The following is a 23,392-nucleotide window of genomic DNA, read 5'->3' on the forward strand; positions in this document are numbered from 1 at the left end:
CTTCAGTTCCTCATTTTTCTTATTCTCACTTAAAAGTTCCCAGGGATTGGGGGGCAGCTAGGTGGTACAGTAGAGAAAGCACCAGCCCTGGATTCATGAGGACCTGAGTTTAAATCTGGCCTTTGACACTTGACACTAGCTGTGTGACCCTGGGCAAGTCACTTAACCCTCATTGTCCCACAAAAAACAAAGACAAAACAAAAGTTCCCAGGATGGATAGAGGGAGATATAGGGAGAAAGGAGTTTTAGGTTATTGGAGGAGGTAAGGGAAGAGGGGCCCACAGGGTCCTAAATACTGCCCAGGAAAGTGGAAGGCTATCAACTCACTACTTGATTACAGGTGTGAGGGGTCCTGTGCTCAAATTCATATCCCGCTCTCTCAAGGGCTTTAGGAGTTCACATATATTCTATCCACCATGTTCCAAATAGGAGCCGTTCTGCACTCCCAAACGAGTTGGGGGACCACTGCTGCTAGTGACCCCCATATCTGGTTTGGTTTCTGCGTTAATGTCCTCGTGCGTTTCAGGGAATAGGGAAAGTGTGTATGGAGAAGTGGGTGTGGGTGTAAGGGAGCAGGAGAATACGGGGTTGGGGAGAACAGATTAATGAGGAGCCATACTTTTTTTGTGACTACCACCATCTAGAACTGGGAAATCCTCTTCGGGGTGGGAGAGTTTACGGTTAAAACCCATACTTGAGGGCTCTCTAGTCCTGTCTTATGGGGGGGGGGCGGATTGGGACGGGGGTCTAGGTCCTAGGATCCCTCTCCCAGACTCAAAAAGTGGTCACTGAGAAACTTGAGAATAACATGGGCTTCGCTGAGCCTGGCTCCCCTTTTCTAACCTCTTCCCCCTCCAAGCCGGGCCCCGCACCCTCCGCATTCCAGGGCACCGCCTTGGGGTTTCTATTTCCTAGAAAGGGGAAAGCTAGGGGTGAGGGGCCGCCCTGCCCCCGCGCCCCTTCCTCCTTCTCACGGGCACCCTGCATCACATCCCCAGTATGGGGCAATCTTCGTTTCCTCTTCCCAGCAGCCCAGCCCCGCCCCTCCTGTCAAACCACCACCAGCGGCCACCCCGCCCCAAGCTTTAAACCCGAGCTGTGCGTCCCATCTGTCGGTCCCACCGTCTGGTCCCCGTGCCGGGACTCAGCGCTCGCGCTGCTGCTGCTGCCACCGCCAGGTGAGAGGGAAGGATGGAGCCGTGCAGTCCCTAGGGTGGCTCATCCTTGGCGGACTCAGGCTTCGGGACGGGAGGGAGTTTTTGCCCCCTCCTCAACTGAGGTCCTTGGGCTTTCTCCGTGATCTCCAGAGCGAGCCTGCTCCTAGTCACAGAGCCCAGACCGGACCGTCTTCTCTTGCCTATTGCTCCCGGCATCCCAGCCCCAGATCCCTCCCCTTTTGCCCCGCTGGAATTCACCAGACCGCACGCAGCCTCTGGGCAGTCCAGACAACTTGTTTGAAAGTGGATAGAAAAGAAAGAGTGGTGCTCTATCCTGAGCAGCCCTCCTCCCCACCAACCACAGCCACCCTTGCCTCCCTGGAAGGGGGACGGGGGGACGGAATGTCTTATGAATTATCTCAGAAATAGGGTCAATTTTTAATGGGTTGTCTGGGCACCCCACAGGAGGCGGCGGCGGCAGGCTGATTAAGAAAGGGAGCTTCTCAGAATGGGTTTGCCCTTCAGGGGTCCGAGGGGAGTGGAAAGCCCTGCGGACCAGGAAGGAAATTATGGGTATTACTGAATATAAGGGTCCCTGGGTGTGTCTGGCTGAGAAGGGAGTTCCAGGAGCCCAGGTGGGTCTGGAATTAAGATAGGGTCTCTGAAGAAGCTTGGCTGTAAGGAAGTGATCCCTAGGTGGATCTGTTAGGAGTTGGGAGATCCTAGGGTAAGTCTGGTTGGAAGTGGGGTCCTTGGGGAGTTCTGATTTAAAAGATGCCCGAGTGAATCTTACCATAGCTTATCACTGCTTCTTGCCAGCCACTATGACTGATGGGTCACGTTCGGACGTGGGGCGATGGGGTGGAAACTCCTGGCAGCCCAGCGTCACCCCTTCTCCAGAGCCAGAACCAGATACCCGCTCTAGAGGGTCAGGTCGCTCTTTCTGGGCCCGATGTTGCAGCTGCTGTTCCTGTAGAGGTGGAGCTGCTGATGATGATTGGGGCCCAGAGCCTGCAGGCCCCCGAGGGTCAGGATCTCGGGGCTCGGGCCGTCCAGGCTCCCGAGGGTCAGGATCTCGGGGCTCTGGTCGCCCTGGCTCCCGAGGCAGCGCAGTCAATGGAGCAGGCGATGGTGTCATCCGAGGTGAGCCTTCAAACATCTCTCTCATTCAAGGAGGGGCATCCTCAGGGTTTCCCCCACCACCACCCTAAGTAATGGGGTTCTTGGGCCTTGGCTAACATGTGGAGTGGGGGAGGATGGGTTTGCCTTTTGCCATTAGCCATTCTGGTCCCCTTCAGGGTGAAGCTGGCACTCTGGGACTGTTGGGTCCACCCAAGGGCTAAATCTGGGATTCTGGATCCCTTGAGCTGAGCAGGGAAAGGGAACAGAATAGCCATATGCCAGGCACGGTGCTAAGCACTTTATAAATATCATCTCACTTGATCCTCACAAGCACCTTGTGAGGTAGGTGCTAATATCCCCATTTTACAGTTGGAAAAACTGAAGCAGAGAGAGGTTAGGGGACTTGCCCAGGGTCACACAGCTAAGTAAGTGAGGCTGGATTTGAACTCATCTTCCTGACCCCAGGGCCAATACTCTCTCCACTGTATCACCTAGCTGTCTCAGGGGTCCTGGGTTTGGTCTGGGCCAGTACTGGGGTCCTGGACTCTAACCAACTGTGACCCTTCCAGATGGCATGCTGGTGGTGACCGGGGTGGATCTGATGAGTAGGCGCTCTGATCAGAACCGGCGGGAACACCACACGGAGGAGTATGAATATGATGACCTCATCATTCGACGAGGGCAGCCTTTCCACCTCACTGTCAGCCTGTCCCGGCCCTACTCATCTTCAGACAAGATGGCCCTTGAGCTGCTTATCGGTCAGTGCACAGGGGCAGGGACCAAGAGAAAGGGGGAGGCCACAGCTGGTGGCCTCTAGCATTAGGACCCATGACAGCATTTTCTCCATCTCTCCTATGCTCTCTGCTCTTGATGTGGTAGGTGTTTGTGCACGTTTCTACCCATGTCTCTGTGGGTCAGCAGGGGGTCTGTACATGCATGTATGGACATGAGAGTCTGTGTCTGTCCCTTTCTCAACATGTTCTCTCCCAAGGGCCTCGTGTCTGTCCCACGTCAATAGGTGGATTATGGGTGTTTCTCTTTCTGGACTCCTCTTCCCCCCCCCCCCCAGCGTGTGGGTGTCTCTCTGACTCTCCCTGTGACTCTGCATGTCTCAGTGTCTCTGTCCCCTCTGGCCTGGGGCTGGGTGGCTCCACTGCCGCGTTGCTCTTTGGCTGCCAAGGCCAGTGATTATGCAGCTGCTGGGGGCGGGAGACTCCTCATACCCTCTGATTAGAGCCTAACCTTGCCCACCTCGGCCTCTAATTTCCTGGGCCCCCTCCTGAATGCCCTGGATTCTGCTGGAACCCTGAGGAACCGATGAGGTTAGGGCTTAGGGTCTAGGCTGTCCCTTCCTGCTCTGTGGGCACATGCACGCCTCTCAGGCCCTGGCCTGCATATCTCTGGGTTCAGTGGAGGTAGTGCTGTGCCAGCCCTGGGGAAGGTAGCAGGGAAGCTAGGCAGGTGGTGGCCTCGGATGCTTCTTTCCCTCATTCTGGCTCAGGAGTAGGGGAACAGGATTAGGGTGTTGAACAGGGGTTTTGCTCCAATACACAAACCTGCTGCACGGTGAGTAGAGATGGGAGCAGATAGAGTCAGTGACTAATGTTACCGAAACAAAGCTGGGTAGGGATTAGAGATGCCCCAGGGGTTCCATCCCATTGGAGATCTTTGCCTCATAGGTCTTACTTCCTTGATCCCCTCTCTTCATTTGCCTTTCACCAGGTGCAAACCCTGAAATAGGCAAAGGTACACATGTGATCATCCCTGTGGGCAAGGGAGGCAGTGGAGGCTGGAAGGCCCAGGTGATCAAGTCGAATGGGCAGCATGTGGACCTGAAGGTTCATGTTTCCTCCAATGCCATCGTGGGCAAGTTCCGCTTTACTGTCCGAACCCGAACTGACGCAGGAGAGTTCCAGATGCCTTTTGATCCCCGAAATGAGATCTATATCCTCTTCAATCCTTGGTGTCCTGGTGAGCCTATGGGGCAAGGGCTGGAATAGCAGGGCAGGAAGGCTAAGTGAGTTATTAAGAGAGAAAGGAGGAGGACTGAAGGGCATGACCACCCCAAGTCCGGGCAGATGCCACCAGGCAGAGGTCTCATGGATAGAAGGATCTTATAAGATCTAAATTGTAAAACACTTCGTTCCGTGTCCTTCCCTTCCTGCCTTTTCTCTGCCTCTGGCCATTGGTGGAGAAAAAAGTCTGACTGTCCAGTGGAGCCCCTGAGTTGGAAGCAGGCCATGACGGCTCAATGGGCGGCTCTCCTGCTGCCACCATCCACACCCCTTTCCCTCCTTGATATTTAGATTGTGATTGGGCTTTTTGTCCACCACACCATGGCATGACTTTTTTAAAGCTGTTCTAGGGGCAGTTAGCTGGCGCAGTGGATAAAACACTGGCCCTGGAATCAGGAGGACCCGAGTTCAAATCCGGCCTCAGACACTTGACGCTTACTAGCTGTGTGACCCTGGGCAAGTCACTTAACCCTCATTGCCCTGCCAAAAACAAAAAGCTGTTCTAGAGGAAGATTTGCCTCATAACTTCTAACCCAACCCTAGAGCTTAACTGTAAGCCCCCCAGGCCTGGCCTCAGATAGAAAAGCAGAACGTCCAGGGAAGGCTAGACTGCATCAGGGTTAGGGGATCCAGGCTATGCCCTTGACAAGTCTGTGTGTTTATCCTGGGGGCTGGCAGATGACCCTGTGTATGTGGAACACGAAGACTGGCGACAAGAGTATGTGCTCAATGAGTCTGGTCGAATTTACTATGGCACGGAGGCACAGATTGGAGAGCGCACCTGGAACTATGGCCAAGTATGGGATGAGGAAAGAGAATAGCACAGGAATATGAGGGGAGGGCTGGGGCAGGGGGAGATGAGTGAGAGGGAAGACATCTGAGGTAGGTAAAGAAGAATGTGGTGGGGGAGGAGGGAGAAGGTTAGTGATATTACACAGAGAATGGGAGGAGAGCATCTGAGTCAGGGATATTGATAAGATTGAGAAGCCTGGAGAGTGTCTGGTGGTGAGAGATCTCTGAGTGATTACTGTTCTCTCACCTCCTAGTTTGACCATGGTGTACTGGATGCCTGTCTCTACATCCTGGACCGGCGGGGAATGCCATATGCAGGGCGGGGGGACCCTGTTAGTGTCTCTCGTGTCATTTCTGCCATGGTATGTTCCCCATGCACCCCATCACATACCATAATTCCCTCCTGCTTCCCATCTCTATATCTGTTCACACACTTCTCAAGCTGCCTTCACTTCTAGTCCCCCACCCCCTCCCTATTTCTCACCCAAAACCTTCTTTGGGTAAAGAAACCTCTCTGCCCCTCACCTCCTGGTGTACTCCCCCCTTCCACACCCATCCTGGCTTCTGTCCCAACTCCTCTGGAATGTGTGGCCAAACCCAAAACTTGGCACACCCAGGAATTACATTCCTATGTCAAAACTTGGGTGGGAAAGGGTGGAGGGGCAGCTAAACCTTGGAGGGGAAGAAGAGAGGGGTATGCATGTGTGTGTGCGTGCGTGCATGCGTGTGTGTGTGTGTGTGTGTGTGTGTGTGTGTGTGTGTGTTCTCTGTGAGGAGGGGGTGCTGAGTGGACATCCCTCAGCCTCCACCTTTTCCCCCTAGGTGAATTCTCTAGATGACAATGGGGTATTGATCGGAAACTGGTCTGGAGATTACTCCAGAGGCACTAATCCGTCCGCTTGGGTGGGCAGCGTAGAGATCCTCCTGAGTTACCTTCGAACGGGTTATTCTGTCCCATATGGCCAGTGCTGGGTTTTTGCTGGTGTCACCACCACAGGTAATGTAGGAAAAACCAACTCTGACTCCACAGGAGGCCATGACCTCATCTGCTCAGCTCCAGGGATCCCCCGTATTCACGCCCTAGATTCCCCTTAACCCCACAACTCCAGAACACCTGTGGCACCAGGGCAGGGCTTAGGCGGGGGTGGCCTGGCAGGCTGGCATTAATTATTAGTAATTAGCCTTAACAAGGGAAGGGGGGTAGGAAGGAGGGAAGGGCGAGGAGCTGAGGCAGGCAGGTGGCCTGACCCCTGGTGTCCCCCATCATACACTGACTCTTTCCTTTTAAAGTGCTCCGATGCCTCGGTATTGCCACCAGGACTGTCACTAACTATAACTCAGCACATGACACTGACACCTCACTCACCATGGACATTTATTTTGATGAAAACATGAAGCCACTAGAACACCTGAACCACGATTCTGTCTGGTGAGGAGGGAGGGACTGTTGGGGGGTGGGGGAGGGATACAGGCAACTGAATGGGGTGACAAAGGGTGTGGTCTGAAAGCCCTTCCTGCTCCTTTTCTCACCCTGCTCTGCTTGTGGGACCATGCCAAAAGTGGGGAGTTTGAGGGTAGGAAGAGGGGTAGAATTAGCAAAGGGGGAATATTCAAGATGGGCCCCTCTATCTTCACCCAAGGAACTTTCACGTCTGGAACGATTGTTGGATGAAACGGCCAGACCTGCCCTCAGGCTTTGATGGCTGGCAGGTGGTGGATGCCACCCCCCAGGAAACCAGCAGTGGTAAGGGAACACCCACTTCACATTCCTTCTCCTCTGCCCATTTGCTCCCATCTCCTGGCAAGAGGACACTCCTGCCCACTCCTCTTGCCTACCTCTCAGCTCTACCTACTCTCTTTCAGTCCTTTTTGTTCACTGATCCTATGTTCATCAGATCTTGAGTAAGTTCTCCTTCCTTCCTCTTCCCACCTTCTAGTTCACTGTGAATTTCAGAAGGGATCTCCATCTTTCTAATCTAACCCATCTGGTCCAATCCATTTTGAAAATGAATCTTTACTAAGGTTAAATCAATATATAGTCACCCAGCCTTTGCTTAAAGACCTCCAGGGAAGGGGAACCCACTACCTCTTCAAAGCAGCCTGTTTAACTTTTTGGTGTCTCTAATTATTAGGCTTAATATCGGGGAAAGTTTCCTCAATGTGTCTCTTTGCAACAACATCCACCCATAATTCCTAATTCTGCCCTTTAGGGATTATCCTTCTCTGTCCTCTCTGCTCCTCACTCTCCTTCCCCTCTATCATTCTATCTGGTTTGTAGATTATTCCTCTCCATCTGTAGACAGTACTCCATCTCATTTCCTACCCTACCATCCTGTAGCCTTTAAACAACCCCATTCCTGTGTGCTCATTTTCCACCCCCAATCCCACACCCCACCTGACATTCCTTCAGGTAACCTGGATTTCGGCAGAACAAAACCAAGAGACTTAGGTTGAAGTTCTGTGGAGCCATGGGAAATTTACTTCTCCTCCTTGGGCTTCTGTTTCTTCATCTACAAAATGAGGGGGTATGGATGAAATGATCTCCAGGGTCCCTTTGGCCCCCAACCTTTCTTTGTGGAGGTACAGGGAAAATATGTCTGTGCTGCAGGAACTTTTTGTGTGCTTTCCTGCCTAAAAGCCAATGGGTTGTTCTGTTTGGAGAAATAATATCATGGTTCTGGTAGCCAGAGAGCATCTGAACCTTGTAAAGCAGAAACTCAACTTCAGCCAATCAGATTAGAATATGCAGATGACCTAGCTATCATCTGTTCTTCCCAGTGGGAAACTTGTTCTAAGCCACATATTCAGAAAAAAGGAAACCATAGGAAAATCCATGGGGAAGCAGAATACTATCCATACTCTCAAAACCACACAGAATAGGGGCAGCTAGGTGATGCAGTGGATAGAGCACTGGCCCTGGAGTCAGGAAGACCTGAGTTCAAATCCAGTCTTAGACACTTGACACTTACTAGCTGTGTGACCCTGGGCAAGTCACTTAACCCCAATTGCCTAAACAAACAAACAAACAAAAAAACCCCCCAAAACTCACAGAATCAGCTCCAGTTCTCCTTTCTATCCTCTTCCCCCCCACACCCCCGCCCACCCCACCAGTGTTTCCTTTAGATGGGGCCTTATGCCTTGTTTTTTGGATTGAAGACATGGTACAAATATCCTTTTTCCTAACACTGAGGGGCTGGGGGAGAAGGTGGAATGATTAAGTGGATATGTGAGAGGTGGTCTTGTGAGAGGTGGTCAGACTAGAGGATTTCTAGCTCAATGTAGAAGATGTGTCTGTGGACAAGTCAGTCAATCTCTCCAAGCCTCAGTTTTCTCATCTGTAAAAGGGGTAGTATAACACCCCTAATAATGTCTCTTATAACAAAGTTTAGAGTGAGGAAAGCACTTTGTAAACTGCAAAACACTTAACAAACACATAATTATGAAAGTTATCACTTGCTACTGTGATGTTTCTGAGAGCTTTGTGACTAAGCCATAGTAACAGAGAAAGAACCAGAGAAGAAGCAGAAATGTTCCTTCTTAGCCCATGATGCGCTGGAGCCAGCTTGTACTGGCTGAGAGCTGGTTGTTAAATTTTTAGTATAAGCATTTGTAGCTTGGAAATCATGGATTGAGTTGTTTTGTTGGCTGCTTAGACTTAAAAAAATGATAGAGAAAGTGTTAATGTAGTATAAGCTTTAAAGTGTGTTATGTTTGTTTTTTTAGAGAGCCAGTTGTTTGGGGTTTTTTTTTTGGGGGGGTGCAATGAGGGTTAAGTGACTTGCCCAGGGTTACACAGCTAGTGTCAAGTGTCTGAGGTCGGATTTGAACTCAGGTCCTCCTGACTCCAGGGCTGGTGCTTTATCCACTGTACCACCTAGCTGCCCTGAGAGCCAGTTATTAAACATTTACAAGCACACTCTTATGCTCAAACCCAAGGAACAAGACCCCAGACCAGTATTCCTTGTTTCTCTAGGCATCTTCTGTTGTGGTCCCTGCTCAGTGGAGTCTATTAAGAATGGCCTGGTCTATATGAAGTATGACACACCTTTCATCTTTGCTGAGGTAAGAGAACCTCATGGAATGAGATGCTCTTGTTTATATCTCATGTCCATGATCTTTTCCCTTTAGTATCAAATTATACTGAAATGTATCCTACCTCTTACTTCCTATTGAATCTCTGACCCTATCCTGTGTAACAGGAGTGATTCCATTGGAGCATGGGTTATGGATCTATAGGAGATGAGACATGGGGTTCAGCCTCTACTAAAGGACATGGACAGCTAGAAGCTTCTGGTTGGTCCTGGTGTGCCTCCCCCCCCCCCCCCATCCTATGATGTGGTGCTGCATCAGAGGACTGACCACCAAAGGAAAAGAGCTGCCCATGAAGGAGATGATAAAGGAACAGAGAACTTCTGTACTTGCTTTCTTCTTCCTCTCTTATGAATGTATGGCTTGGGTTTCAGACAACTCTCTCTTAGACTTCCTATGAGAGGATGGGAGGAGCTTCCTCCTCCCTGGTAGCTATGGTAATTACTCACATGTGGCAGCTGGAGAATGTGCTCATTCAGATGAGCCCAAGACTGAATAGCTAGAATCTTTCATCTGAGCATAGGGGACCAAACAGTGATCCTGAGATCACTTTAGATCTCTCTAAAATTTACTGAGTGGATTTGCTGCTCATTGGCAAGTGCCCCATCATGGGGAAGAGGGAGAGACCAACCAGAGGACTCTGGTTGTGCATGTCCTTTATTTTTATTTTTTATTTTATTTATTTATTTATTTATTTATTTTTAGTGAGGCAATTGGGGTTAAGTGACTTGCCCAGGGTCACACAGCTAGTAAGTGTTAAGTGTCTGAGGCCAGATTTGAACTCAGGTACTCCTGACTCCAGGGCCAGTGCTCTATACACTGTGTCACCTAGCTGCCCCATGTTCATGTCCTTTAGCAAGAGACCCATCATCCCAAACCACCAAAGCATATGGTCCAGTGGGCTCTCCTTTGTTATAAGTGTCTAATTGAGGGGCAGCTAGGTGGCGCAGAGGATGAAGCACCAGCCCTGGATTCAGGAGGGCCTGAGTTCAAATTCGATCTCAAACATTTGACACTAGCTATGTGACCCTAGGCAAGTCATTTTACCCTCATCCACCCCTATCCACCAAAAAAAAAAATTAACCCTCATTGCCTGCCCCCCCCCAAAAAAAGTATCTAATTGGGTTGGCCCAAATTCAACAAACAACAAATTAGGCACCTACTAAGTTCTGGAGATACCAAGATTAAAAAAAAATACCCACTGACTTTGTCCTTAAGCTTATAATTTAATAGCGGAGATAAAACATGTACTTGGAGGGCAATGTGGAAAAGTGAATATAGAGTTAACCCAGAATCAGCAAGGCCTGGGTTCAGTTCCTGACTCTGACCCATACTGGCTATGCAACCCTGTACAAGTCACTTTCTCGGTCTTAATATCCAAGGCAATTCTCTGAGACTATAAGCTATAGGGTCGCTGCTGATCTACACTGGTAGGAGAAATTTCCTCAATGGAATTTCCTGTATCAATGAAGGCATAGTTCCAGACCAAAGAGGAAAAAAGATAATCACATAAAGAAAATAAATAAATATAAATATATAAATAAATATAATATCACATAAATTACATAAAGAAGACTGTAAGGGTAAGGGGAAAGGAATGCTCTAGATTATAAGGGATATAAGATATAAGATGTAGGGATAGAGATATATAGGAAATAGGAAGGAGAAATCACTCGGGGGGGGGGGGGGGGGGAGGTTAGGCCAGGAAAGGCTTAATAAAGAATTGTTGTTCTTTATTCTTTAATTGTTTCAGTCATGTCCAACTCTTGGTGACTCCATTTGGGGTTTTCTTGACAAAGATACTGGAGTGGCTTGCTATTTCTTTTTCCACTTCATTTTACATATGAGGAACTGAAGCAAATAGGCTTAAGTGACTTTCCCAGGGTCACACAGCTGGTAAGTGTCTGAGGCTGGATTTGAACTCATGAAGATGATTCTTCCTGACTCCAGGCCCAGTGCTCTATCCACTGCACCACCTAGCTTCCTTCATAAACCTGAAGTGGGCTTTTAAAGAAGAGAAGGATTTTAACAGGTAGAGTTGTGGAAGAAGTGCATTCCAGGTATGGAAGCCTGCCTATGCAAACGCATGTAAAAAAGATTGGTGGAATTACTAGTAGTCCAATTTAATTGGAACACAAAAGGAGTAGCTAGTGAAATGAGGTTGCAACCAAATTGTGAAGAGATGGTTCTGCTCTCCACAGTATCATAGAAAATCTTACTCCCTACCTGTTTCCCTACTCTCCTCACGTCCTTCATCATTCACAGGTGAACAGTGACAAAGTCTATTGGCAACGGCAGGATGACGGCAGCTTCAAGATTGTCTATGTGGAGGAGAAGGCAATTGGGACCCTCATCTGTACTAAAGCCGTTGGCTCCAACATGAGGGAGGATGTTACTCACATCTATAAACATCCTGAAGGTACCTACTCTAGGTCCTGAGAAATCCTTTCTCTTTGGGGCCACCAGACTTTGGGGCCAACTCTGAATATTCAGCATGAATTTATTGGATATCTATTGTATACAAGGCCCAACTAGGCCTAGGGGAGATATAAAGATAAATAAGACATGATCTTTGGCTTCCCAGAACTTATAATCTGGTGGAAGAGATAAAACATATACTCAAATAATATAAAATCAAATATGATAAGGACATGTGCAATGCAATGAGCCTTGGAAATCTAGATGAGGGCGAGGTCTCTTCCAGCTGGGAATAATCAGGGAAGACTTGGTGGGGTAGGTAGCTTTGGGGTTGGATCTTGAAGAAGAGATGATATTTCAATAGGCACCTTTGGGATGGAGGATTCTTTTCCTGGCCTTCTCTTGTCACCAATGCCTCCCTGACACCATCTTTTTTTGTTCGTCCCCTCTCCTGCTGGTCACCAGGGTCTGATGCAGAAAGGAAGGCAGTAGAGACAGCAGCATCTCATGGCAGCAAACCCAACGTATATGCAACCCGGGACTCAGCTGAGGATGTGTCAGTGCAAGTGGAAACACAGGATGCAGTGATGGGACAAGACCTTGTAGTCAGTGTGGTGCTGACCAACCGTGGAAGCAGTCGTCGTACTGTAAAATTACACCTCTACCTCTCTGTCACCTTCTACACTGGTGTCACTGGCCCTGTCTTCAAAGACAGCAAGAAGGAGGTGGCGGTGTCCCCTGGAAGCTGTAAGTCCTTCCTCTTCTCTGGCCTTTGCTACTCATAGCCATGTTGGTATAGTCTCTCTACTCATGTGGCTCCAACCCTTGGTTAGATCCTTCTCACCTGTTGACTAGATTATCTGCCTGTCTTAAATTTTTCCCTTCTCCACAGAAGTCTGATGTTGTCACTGCCCTGCTCAGTAAACCTCAGTGGCTCTCTATTACTTCCAGGATCAAATAAAAATTTCCCTGTTTTGCACTTAAAGCCCTTTACAACCTGGCTCAAATATAACTTTCCATCTTAAATATGCATTGCTTACCTTCATGGACCCTACTATCCAGCCAAACTGGCCTTCTGTTCCATCTCTAATCTCTGTCTTTCCACAAGCTGTCCCCATGCCTAGAACACATTCTCTTCTCTCTCTCTGGTTTTAAAACTCAGCTTAAGTGCCACTTTCTGCAGGAGGCCTTTTCTGATCTCCAAAAATAACCTTGTGTTTATCCTGTACATATTTTATATATTCTTATATGTGTACATTTTGTCTTCCTCGATAGACTGTAAGTTCCTTGAGGGCAGAAATTATTTCATTTTTGTCTCTGTATCTCCAGCATCTACCACATTTCCTGGTGAATGTTTGAGTGCTTGATTGTAGCTACCTATCCCCTTTTGACTAGCCCATATGCCTATCAGGCAGCCTATGGGAGAAAGTTCCAAGAGAGCAGGATGAACAGAACAGGGGGAGGGTCATGGTTAGAGATGCTGGTGTTCTATGTGATATCTCTTCTCCTTTCTCCCACTCCAGCTGAGCGTGTGTCACTGCCTGTGGCCTATTCAGAGTACCGGCCACATCTGGTGGATCAGGGAGCTATGCTGCTGAACGTGTCAGGTCATGTCAAAGAAAATGGGCAGGTGTTAGCCAAACAACACACCTTCCGCCTTCGAACCCCTGACCTCTCCCTCACGGTATGGGCAAAAGAAACTAATCTTACGTGGGGTGAAAGGGAAGCTGATTGGAAGAGATGGGTTTGGGGGCAATAGAGAATAATAGGAGTACAGTGGGGAGATTCAGAACCAGAAGAGGGTTAGCCTGAATTCTAACAAGCAGTCCAAGGAAGAAAGGCTGGATTAGAGCTGAAAGAGACCTCATCTGAATGGGCTTGATTGGGGTGCAGCTGGGTAGCATCCCTTTGTCTCTATTGGTAAAAAGAAGCTTTGGGTGATGCGACCTTTATCGAAGGTAGGGTCATTGATGAGGGTCTCTAACTTTGGAAAGTTATCTCAGATGGTGGTAAAGAAGCCACTACATGCCAATCAGAAGGTTCTCTTTCTTTTTCCCCCCTCTATCTCAGGTATTGGGGGCAGCAGTGGTTGGTCAAGAGACAGAGGTACAAATTATCTTCAGGAACCCACTGCCTGTCACTCTCACCAAAGTGGTCTTCCGCCTGGAGGGCTCTGGACTCCAGAGGCCCAAGGTTCTCAATGTTGGGTGAGTCTGACCCCCTTGCTCTGACCCTCCTTCTCCTTCATGTCCTCACTCCAGGTTTATTAAGTAGGGAAACATTTGAACAACCCAGGAAGGAACTTGGCTTTGTTTGGGGTTGGCTAGCTTGACATCCTTGCCATTCAGTTCGTGTTTGCTGAGGCCTAATGTGTGCAGAGAAGTATATACAGGACATGCTTTTCCTTGAGATCTCCTTGGGGAGACCAGACTTAAACACATTAAACCACTAGAGAAAAATCCAAGACCGGCCCCAGCTTAGTGGCACACTTAAGCACTGCAGGAGCTCAGAGAAGGGAGCCAGCTCAGTGTGGGCTGGAAGAATTTATGGAGCTCGTGTAAAGGCTTAGATTAAAAGGTGGAAGGGACCTTGTTGTTCCTCATCTGGTGTACTCTATCACTCAGGGCCTGAGGCTTCAAACCTTTTACAAAAAACGCATTCCAAAAAACAAACATATTGCAATACACCCAAGCAGAAGCACATTCCAAGGTGAAGGTTAGGAAAATAAAAGCAATTGAAAGCTACTGGGGGGCAGCTAGGTGGTGCAATGGATAGAGCACCGGCCCTGGAATCAGGAAGACCTGAGTTCAAATCCGGCCTCAGACACTTAACACTTACTAGCTGTGTGACCCTGGGCAAGTCACTTAATCCCAATTGCCTCACTAAATTTAAAAAAAAGAAAAAGCTACTTGAAAAGAGGTTAAAAGCACTGAACAAAGAAGCTCTCAGGGGTTTGAGGCTCCCTGCTGGCATCCTGAAAGCTGTCTTTCTTGCCAGAGGGCCCACAGCTGGGCCCCAGAGCAATGCACCCAGTGGCCAAGTTAATCCAAACTCTCCCCAGATCTGCAGTACAACTTCCTTGTTGGCAACAGTCTTGACTGGTGTTGTGGGAGTATGGGAGGGAGGGGGTGTTGTCATTCTTCCCCAGTTCCCAGGATCTTGATTCACAACACCTTGGAGGGCATACTAGTCCAACCTTCTTATTTCACAGATGAAGAAATTGAGTCCAGGGAAGCTTAGCAACTTGCCAAAGATAATACAGGATAGCAAGTAGCAGAGGGGAGATTTGACTTCCTCTGACTCCAAATCCATTGTCCATTATTCCATTATACCACACTGCATCTCAGTGTTCCATTATATTAATATACCATAGTTTGTTCAGACATTCTCCAAGTGATGAGCACCCATTTTGTTTCTAGTTTTTATTGTTCAGTCATCCAGTTGTGTCCACCTCTTCATGACTCCATAGACCATATTTTCTATGGGGTTTTCTTGGCAAAGATACTGGAGTGGTATGCTATTTCCTTATTCATTGTATTGAGATAAACAGAGGTTGAATGACTTGCCCAGGGTCACACAGCTAGTAAGTATCTGATGACAGGTTTGAACTCAGGTCTTCCTGACCCCAGGCCCAACAGTCTATCCACTGAGCCAGCTACTTCCTCTTTATTACCACCTAGAAAATGCTATTATGAATATTTTGGTATAAATTATACATTTGTTTCAGTCTTTGGACTCTGCAGTATATGCCTAGTATTGGCCTCGCTGGGTCAAAGGATATCAATATTTTGGTCACTTTTTCTCAATAATATGGATAGCACATTGGTCTTGAAGTGAGAAAGTCCTGGGTTTGAATCCCTCTTCAGACTCTAATGACCTCCCTAAGTTTTGGTTTCCACATGGTAAAATGGGAATATGAACAGCACCTTCCTTCAAGGACTGTAATGAGGATCATATGACATAACGTGGGAAGTGCTACATGCCAGTTATAAGGATAATAATGATGACGTTGGGAGGGGAGGCTGGGCTTGAGTTTGGACATTATCCCATCATCATCGAACCTACTTAGCAGAAGCTAGGTGGTGCAGTGGATAGAGTGTTGGACTTGGAGTCGGGAAGACCTGTATTCAAATACTGCTTCAGAGACTTAGCTATGTGACCCTAGGCAAGACACTTACTTTTCTCAACCTCAGTTTCTTCCTGTGAAAAATGGCGATAATAACAGCACCTAACTCACAAGGTTGTTGTGTGGGTCAAATAAGTTCACTTATATAGAGAGTTTTATGAACCTATGAATGGTAGCTATTATTAGGGTTATTATTTCAAAGGGTGGTCAAGAAAACATTCATACACCACCAAGTATTATATACAATTGTGAGTTGTTATTGTTTAGTTATCCAAGTGTACTTATCTAGTACTCATCTTCTCATGACTCTGAGCCAGGTGCTGTGTCCAGGTAGAACAAAGACTCGGTTGTTTCTTTTTAGTGGGTTTTTGTAGATAACCAACCTATAAGGAGCCTAATCTGAAATATGCTCATAAGATAAATGCAGAGAGTAAATAATGACAACTTGCATGCATATGGCACTTTGAAGATTTGCCAAGGGCTTTTCATATAATAACCCTGTGAAGTAGGTAGTACAGATACTATTAGATCCATTTTACAGATCAGAAAATCAAGGCTTAGGAGAGATTAAGTAATGTGCTCCATGGTCAGGTAATTAGTAAATGTCAGAAACCCTATGTCTTGACCCCCAAGTTCACTGCCCTTTTCACTATGCTATCATGACTAGAAAGCCTTATTGTTAACATGGATTGTTGGCTGGTGATGGCTAAATACGTTAGTGGATGAGTAGTGAGGAGGGAAATGTCTTCAGAATTCCTCTCAAGGAAGAGCAAGATCCCTCTTTCTGGAGGGAAGTACTAGGGACAGGTTGTAAGGAAAGAGAAGGAAAGAATTCTGATCCCTGTTCTCTGTGTTGTTAGAGAAGATTCTGTTTCCTATTCCCCCCAAGGTATAACTGTAGCATTTGTGATCCCCACCCTGACCCTGGACCCTGTCTCTATCCTTAGAGCTACTGAGACTCTAGATCCCTGCCTAGACTATAATAAGAATGACTCAACTCACAGGGAGGAAATGTTAGTCTCTCAGATGGACTGATGGGCTCCCCCTTCCCTCCATCATCTCACTCATCTCCCTGCTTCTTGGCACTTCATTCTAATTATAATAAATAGCTGGGGAGGGGGAATATCTCTTATTCCTAGATCTCTAGGAATAGATCCCATAACTTCACGTCCTCTCCTCTCTTCTTCCCTCTCCACCTCCCTCCCTCCCTACCATCCCAGAACGAGTTTAACCTGGAGCCCATCCCTGTATTCACTTCCTCCTTTGGGAATTTCCATGTTTGATTTTGTGCCCAACAGAGTACAGAGCTTGGAAGAAGTCCCTGAGCTATTGGCTCAGAAATATTAGAATCCAATACATACCTTACTCTAATTCTCATTTGCATATAAAAATACATGGCATGGACCAATATTATACTGTAAAGGTTTGAAGAAATAATAGCTGATTTGTTTTTAATGGCAGCATCCAAATGAGTACTGTCCCCTTTAACTTTAAGTTAAGGCAAAGCTATTTCAATGATTCCACTGCTCAAAACATTTTTTGGATGCCTCTTTTGGAATTGCCTTTAGAACTAAGCGCTTGTAAATGTCTCATAGGCTGGCAGTTCATCAACTTTTGAGGGTGTACTTGACTTTGGTAAATAGCCAAAAGTCATTTGGAGCCACGTCTAGCACATAAAGCAGCTGATTAAGTTGAGCAATGCCATTCTAGGTCAACAAGGAGATGTGACTGACAGAGTTTTGAGATGGATTTTCTTGTGTGAATCCAACTAGTTCTGGTGGTAATTTCAAAAGGCATGTCCCTAAAGGTTTGTAGCAATGGCAGTATGGTTGGAATTAGTGTGTGTCCTCCCAGGGGGCTACTTCGAAGTGACAATGTTCGTTTGGATGTATAAGTCTTGATTGTGTTGGTTGAGTAATGGTGTAATCAAAATCATTTTAGACACATCATGTAATCTAAGGCAGATCCCTATTTAGAAATACCTGAATTACAAATTATAACCAGTATGTACACACCTATTTCCTCTTAAAGCCCTGATACAGCCACCATGAGGAATCCCTGCTGAACCTAAAGGAAGCTATGTCATAGAGGGGAGGCCTCTAGTTGGAATATGAACCACATTCCCATAGAAACCATGTTTTCAATGGAGGTATTCTGGTACAATGGGAAGAACATGGGTATGAGAGGCTCTAGATTCAGATCTCAGCTCTGCTATTTCCTGTCTCTGTGACCTTGGTGAAAATCACTTAACTTCTTTCTGGACATTAGTTATCTCTAAAATGAAAGGGTTGGCCTCAGTAATCTAGCTCTAAGGCCCCTTCTAGTATGATCCTATTATACTAGCAATATAATTAAGCAATAGTAAAAACTTTAAAGCTCTATATGAGTTGTTATTATTGGTTAGGAAAGCATTTAAGGACTGGTCTGGGCACCTTACTAGCCCTTAAAACAGTTTCTGTGGGAAAGTACAAACTTTTAAAATAAAACATATTCTCAGTTTGAGTCTTTTATCATAATATCTAAATGCATAGGGCACTTCAACAGTCCCCTGAATCCTTCCATTGTAAAATCTTGCATCAGATGGGATCTTAGAGGTTGTCTAGTCCAGCCCCCTTATTTTTATAAATCAGGAAATTGAGGCCCAAGAAGATGTTCAGGGAACTCATTACATTCATGTTCAAACCCAATGCCATTTCCCAAGGTTACAGAAGGGGATAACTTTAGAAAGAAAAGATGTCCTCCAGGTTTGGAATCGACTCATTTCCCTTAAGGTGATGTTTGCCTCTTTGGAGATGACCTTTATTGAGACTGGATTTTCTTCCAGAAGGTTCTATCTTTGAATAAAGATGAGATAAACACAACAAGCAGGGAGGATTTGGTTTAGGGTGAAAGTTTGATCAAGAAAAGAGGATAGGATGTACTTAATAGAAAGATCATTAAGGAAAAGGCATTGGTAGGTGATAGAATGATAGAGAAGATGCAGAAGCATCAGGAGATGTGAGAGGAGAAGAGAAAGAGCAGGAAGAAAAGGAACTTGGGCCTGAAACAGAAAGGATATAGGACAAGGACACCCCTTGGAAGGCCTCAGGCTCCTAGTTCTTCTTTGACCTGGACATGACTCAGAAAGAGTTTCACTGGTTTCAGGCATTTGCCATTTCCTGTCCAGATGCCCAGGTTCAGCCTGTAAAAGGTCTGGTTAAGGTCTACTTCAAATTGTGCTTGCAACCTTAAACTCGGCTTCCTGCCTTCCTGCCTTTCTCAAGGCAGTGTCCCTAGATCAGCATTTATCCTTCCCTAATGTAGCTCCTCCAAGCCTCACCTCTTGGTCCTAATCTCTCCTTACAGTGACATTGGGGGCAATGAAACAGTGACGCTACGTCAAACATTTGTGCCTGTGCGGCCAGGTCGACGGCAGCTCATCGCCAGCTTGGACAGCCCCCAGCTCTCCCAGGTGCATGGCGTCATTGAGGTAGACGTGGCCCCGGCTTCTGGTGGGAGCCTCTTCTCTAGTGACCGGGGTAGCAGCCGCTCTGGGGAAAATGTCCCTATGGAGCCACGAGGAGGAGCCTAACCTTGAAACAGGAATGGGACAGAAGCAATAGGAGCATGGACACTTCACTGAAGCAGGGGGTTGGCACAAAGAGGACACTTTGTGGCCTAGGAAGGAAGGCCTGGGGGCCTGGGGTGGGATCCAACTTTCATACACATTGCATGGCACTGAAGGCAATAAAGATTGTTTTTGTTTTGTTTGTTTTTTTAGTGAAGCTCTTGACCTTGTCCATCTGTTTGCCCATGCCAGTCTAAGGAGAATGGATTCATAACCCTTTTGGTGTCTGCACTACACTTAGTCATTTGTATCCCTGATTCTGAGATCCCAGTCATTCCAGTCACTATTTGGTCAAAGCAGAGAATATTAGGGTCTTTAGAAATCATCTAGTTCAACCCCCTGATTTTCCAGATGAGGGAACTGAAGTTTGGGGAGATGTAGAGACTTTTTTTTTAATTCATTGGTTTTTATTTCTTTGTTTGGTAAGGCAATTGGGGTTAAGTGACTTGCCCAGGGTCACACAGCTAGTAAGTGTCAAGTGTCTGAAGCTGGATTTGAACTCAGGTACTCCTGAATCCAGGGCCGGTGCTTTATCCAGTGTACCACCTAGCTGCCCCCCCCGATTTAGAGACTTTTTAAAGATCATATAGTAAGTAAATGGAAGAGCCAGGGTTCAAATCCAGATCTTCTGACTCCAAGCCAGGGCTGGGCCTTCCTGGACCAAACAAATATGGGCTTCAGAACCAATCTGGCCTCTTAGGCTCCTTAGGCCTGGGATCTTCTTAAGCCTGTTTCACATCCTCCCACCCTGATAAAATTTTGACGAGAAAAGCATCTGTATACTCAATCCCTGGACAACGTGAATCCAGAGGCTTGTGTTGGGATCAGAAAGCCTTGGGAGCCTGACGTCAGGACCAGCTGTTTGATTTGATTCAATGCCTTGGTCTTGTCATCAAGGTGTTTTCTCCCTGTTAACGATCAACCAAATGAATAATGTTTATAGAAATACTAGCTATGTGCCCAGCCAAATTCTAGATAACTTAATAGGGCCCCTTGTCGGGGAATGAGATAAGATATCATGAAGTAGGAAGATCATATGGTGATAAATATATAGTGGGAAAGAACCTTGGAGGTCACTGAGTACAACCCCTTTGTTTTACAGATGAGGAAACTGAGTCAGGTTAAGTGAAATGATCAGGGTTACACAGCTAGAGAGTGTCCCATCCTGAGGTAGGGTTAGAACCTAGCTTATCCTGACTCTAAATTCAGTTTCCTGTCCCCTGTGCAATGCTGCTTCTGAAGAGGCAAGAGGTTTAGAGGCAAGCTGGTACTTCCTCTAAGAGGTGAAGGGAAAGTATGATCCCATGAGTCAAGTCAAGCCAATAAGCATTTATCAAGTGCCTCCTTCGTGTCAGGCACTGTGCTAAGCACTGGGGATTAAAAGAAAGGCAAAAGCAGCGCCTGCCTTCAGGGAACTCACAATCTAATGAAGAAGACACCGTGCAAACAACTAGGCACAAACAAGATATATACAATATGAATTGGAGATAACAGAGAGGAAGTATTAGCATTAAGGGGGACTGGCTTCTTACAGAAGTTGGGATTTTAGTTGAAACTTGAAAGAAGCTGAGAGGGAGAGAAAAGGAGGGAGAGAATTCCAGGCATGGATTTGAGATGAAGTCTCTTGTGAGAAGAGTGAGACTGGTGAGGAGTGCAGTGTCACTGAATCAGAGTACATGGAAGGGAGTAATATAGAAGAAGACAGGAGAGGTAGAAAGGGGCCAATTTGTAAAGAGGCTTAAGAGCCAAATATGGCATTTTTATTTGATCCTGGAAGTAATATGGAGCCACCAGAGAGTATAGAATAAGGGGGGTAATGTGGCCAGACCTGTGTTTTAGAGAGATCACTTTGTTAGCTGAGTGGAAGATGAACTGGAATGGGGAGAGACTTGAGGCAGAAGGACCAATCAGACATCTATTTCAGTCATTCAGACTTGAGGTAGTAGTGAGTCAGTGTCAGAGGAGAGAAAGGGGTATGTATCTGAAAACGTTGCAAAGGTGGAATTGAAAGGATTTGGCAATAGAATGTATGGAGGGTGAGAGAATGGGGGCGTCAAGGATGACAATTAGGTTGTGAGCCTGGGTGACTAGAAGGATGGCGGTCCCTTGACAGTAATAGGGAAGTTAGGAAGAAGGGGAAAGGTTTAGGGGAACAATGAGTTCAATTTGAGACATGTTGAATTTAAGATGTTCATAGGACACTTAGAAACAGTGACCAGACACTGCATCAAGACCAACATTTTAGGGTATAGCTGTTGTAACAATTGGAGTGACACCACCTGCTGGAAAGTTACTGTAGGAAAACTCCACAATGAGGAGAAGGTGTCTGAGGGCAAGCCATGCAGCTTTTCTTTGGTGTCAGGAAGTGACATTTAATCATGGGTACTGTCTATCAAAGCTACCAGCCAATTAGCTTGGAGCTGTGTGTGGGTGTATGGATGGGGGATGTTCCCAGTTTCACAGGAGGCTTCTGGGAGGAAGGAGGAAGCACTGGGTCCTTTTTGTTCCTGACCTCGCCATGGCAGGTTGGATGATGGGGTCTCTTAGAAATAGTTAAATTTTTACCTTTCTTTCTGATCCTAATGCTCTTTAATAAATACTTAAACACTTAAATACTCTTGCTAAAGCTTATAATTTATTGGTGACCACTCATTAGATTTTAGATAGTATAGCCCCTTACACTGTCATTGTTTTTCTAAATAATTAGAACAATTTATAGTTCTTCCAGTGGTATGTTGATGAGCTTATTTCTCCCACAGCTCCTCCAACACTGAATACTCTCATTTTTTTTAATCTTTGGAGATTTTCTAAATGTTATGCAAAACTTCACAATTGTTTTGGTTGGCATTTCTCTTATTGAGTTATTTGAGGCAATCTTTCATATGTTTCTTAATAGCAAATGAATTAAAGCAGAGGTTAACTGACTTGTCCAGGTTCACACTCTTAGTAAGTGTCCGAGACTGGACTTGAACTTGGGTCTTCCTGACTCCAGGCCCAGTGTTCGATCCACTGAGCCACCAAGCTGCCAACATATTTGTGCTAGTTTCTTGTGTGAGATTTAAAATTGGATATAAGAGCATTAAACTCCCCTTTGAACTTTTCCCATATATATCTCCCAGACCAGTAAGAAAAAGAAGCCTCTGAGCTTTAATCAGAGAGGGATTAGCTTTTATTGTTTGGGAATTAATTAGCCAACAAACAGGTGATACTGATTAGGGACATAGGAAAGTAGAAATACAAATGAATAATCTTAGATCTAAGCTTAGTCTATATTCTTTTGTAAAACTCACCGAATTCCAAAACTGCCTGCCAGGCTGAGAACCAGAGCCGATCACCAAAAGGTGTGCCGTCAAGCCAGTGTGGGAGACAGAGAGCAAACTTCTGTTCTCCTCTCACTTTTAAGTTGGCATCACGGAAGTACGGTGTGCTTGGCCACACTCTCTCTGCAGCAGCAGGCACACCGCTGTTCATCACCATCTCCTCCCCAAAAGGGCGGTCCTTCAAAAACCGCTTCAGTAGCATGTGCTCAACTCTCAAATGATTCAGCTAAAACTTCCGGTTTTTACCACACTTGTATTTCATAAATACCAGATCTTAAAACAGATATTTGATGTAAATATTTTCCCAGTTAATAAGTTTCATATCTTAGCTGCATTAATTTTAATTGTGCAAAAGCTTTTTAATTTAATCTAATCAAAATTATGTTATCTTTTGTGATCTACTTTATCCCTTATTTGATTAAAATTTCTCTGCTTAGTCATAGTTGTGAAAGATGCCCCTGTATATTTTTCTCCAACTTTTAAAAATATTGTGACCAATTTTATATTTAAGTGAATATCCACTTGCACCTTATTGTGGTATACAGTGTAAATTGCTGGTCTAAACCATTTATTTTTGCCAAGCTGTTTTCAGTTTTCCCAACAGCTCTTGTCATGTACTTTCCCAAATACTTTATGTTCTTAGTTTCTCAAAGATTAACTTACTGAGCTGGATTATCTCTTTCTCACTTATGTAGATTGTTATTTTAGTTCTTTTGGAATATATTTAATATCATGATCCTACAGCT

At 46.2% G+C, this 23,392-nt stretch overlaps 1 protein-coding gene across 1 annotated transcript; it reads left to right on the plus strand.

Moving 5' to 3' along the window:
* The first annotated feature begins 1,981 nt into the window (after positions 1 to 1,981).
* Positions 1,982 to 19,440, plus strand: TGM1 (transglutaminase 1). Its single transcript, XM_043987418.1, has 14 exons — positions 1,982 to 2,300; positions 2,849 to 3,037; positions 4,002 to 4,250; positions 4,973 to 5,091; positions 5,341 to 5,448; positions 5,909 to 6,083; positions 6,377 to 6,515; positions 6,727 to 6,830; positions 9,060 to 9,148; positions 11,441 to 11,594; positions 12,059 to 12,340; positions 13,117 to 13,277; positions 13,664 to 13,800; positions 19,065 to 19,440. Exons 1-14 carry the CDS (start codon positions 1,982 to 1,984, stop codon positions 19,288 to 19,290), a joined length of 2,451 nt encoding a protein of 816 aa, XP_043843353.1. The 3' UTR covers positions 19,291 to 19,440.
* The last annotated feature ends 3,952 nt before the right edge of the window (positions 19,441 to 23,392 follow it).

This window comes from Dromiciops gliroides, chromosome 2, assembly GCF_019393635.1.
Source record: "Dromiciops gliroides isolate mDroGli1 chromosome 2, mDroGli1.pri, whole genome shotgun sequence".
Classification (NCBI taxonomy): domain Eukaryota; kingdom Metazoa; phylum Chordata; class Mammalia; order Microbiotheria; family Microbiotheriidae; genus Dromiciops; species Dromiciops gliroides.

What these genes read in the sequence shown, in the direction of transcription:
- TGM1 (XM_043987418.1), top strand. Translation starts at nt 1,982, where the DNA reads ATGACTGATGGGTCACGTTCGGACGTGGGGCGATGGGGTGGAAACTCC. An exon ending in CTGAACCACGATTCTGTCTG is followed by an intron (nt 6,516 to 6,726) that starts GTGAGGAGGGAG and finishes TCTTCACCCAAG; the next exon opens with GAACTTTCACGTCTGGAACG. An exon ending in CACCTTTCATCTTTGCTGAG is followed by an intron (nt 9,149 to 11,440) that starts GTAAGAGAACCT and finishes CATCATTCACAG; the next exon opens with GTGAACAGTGACAAAGTCTA.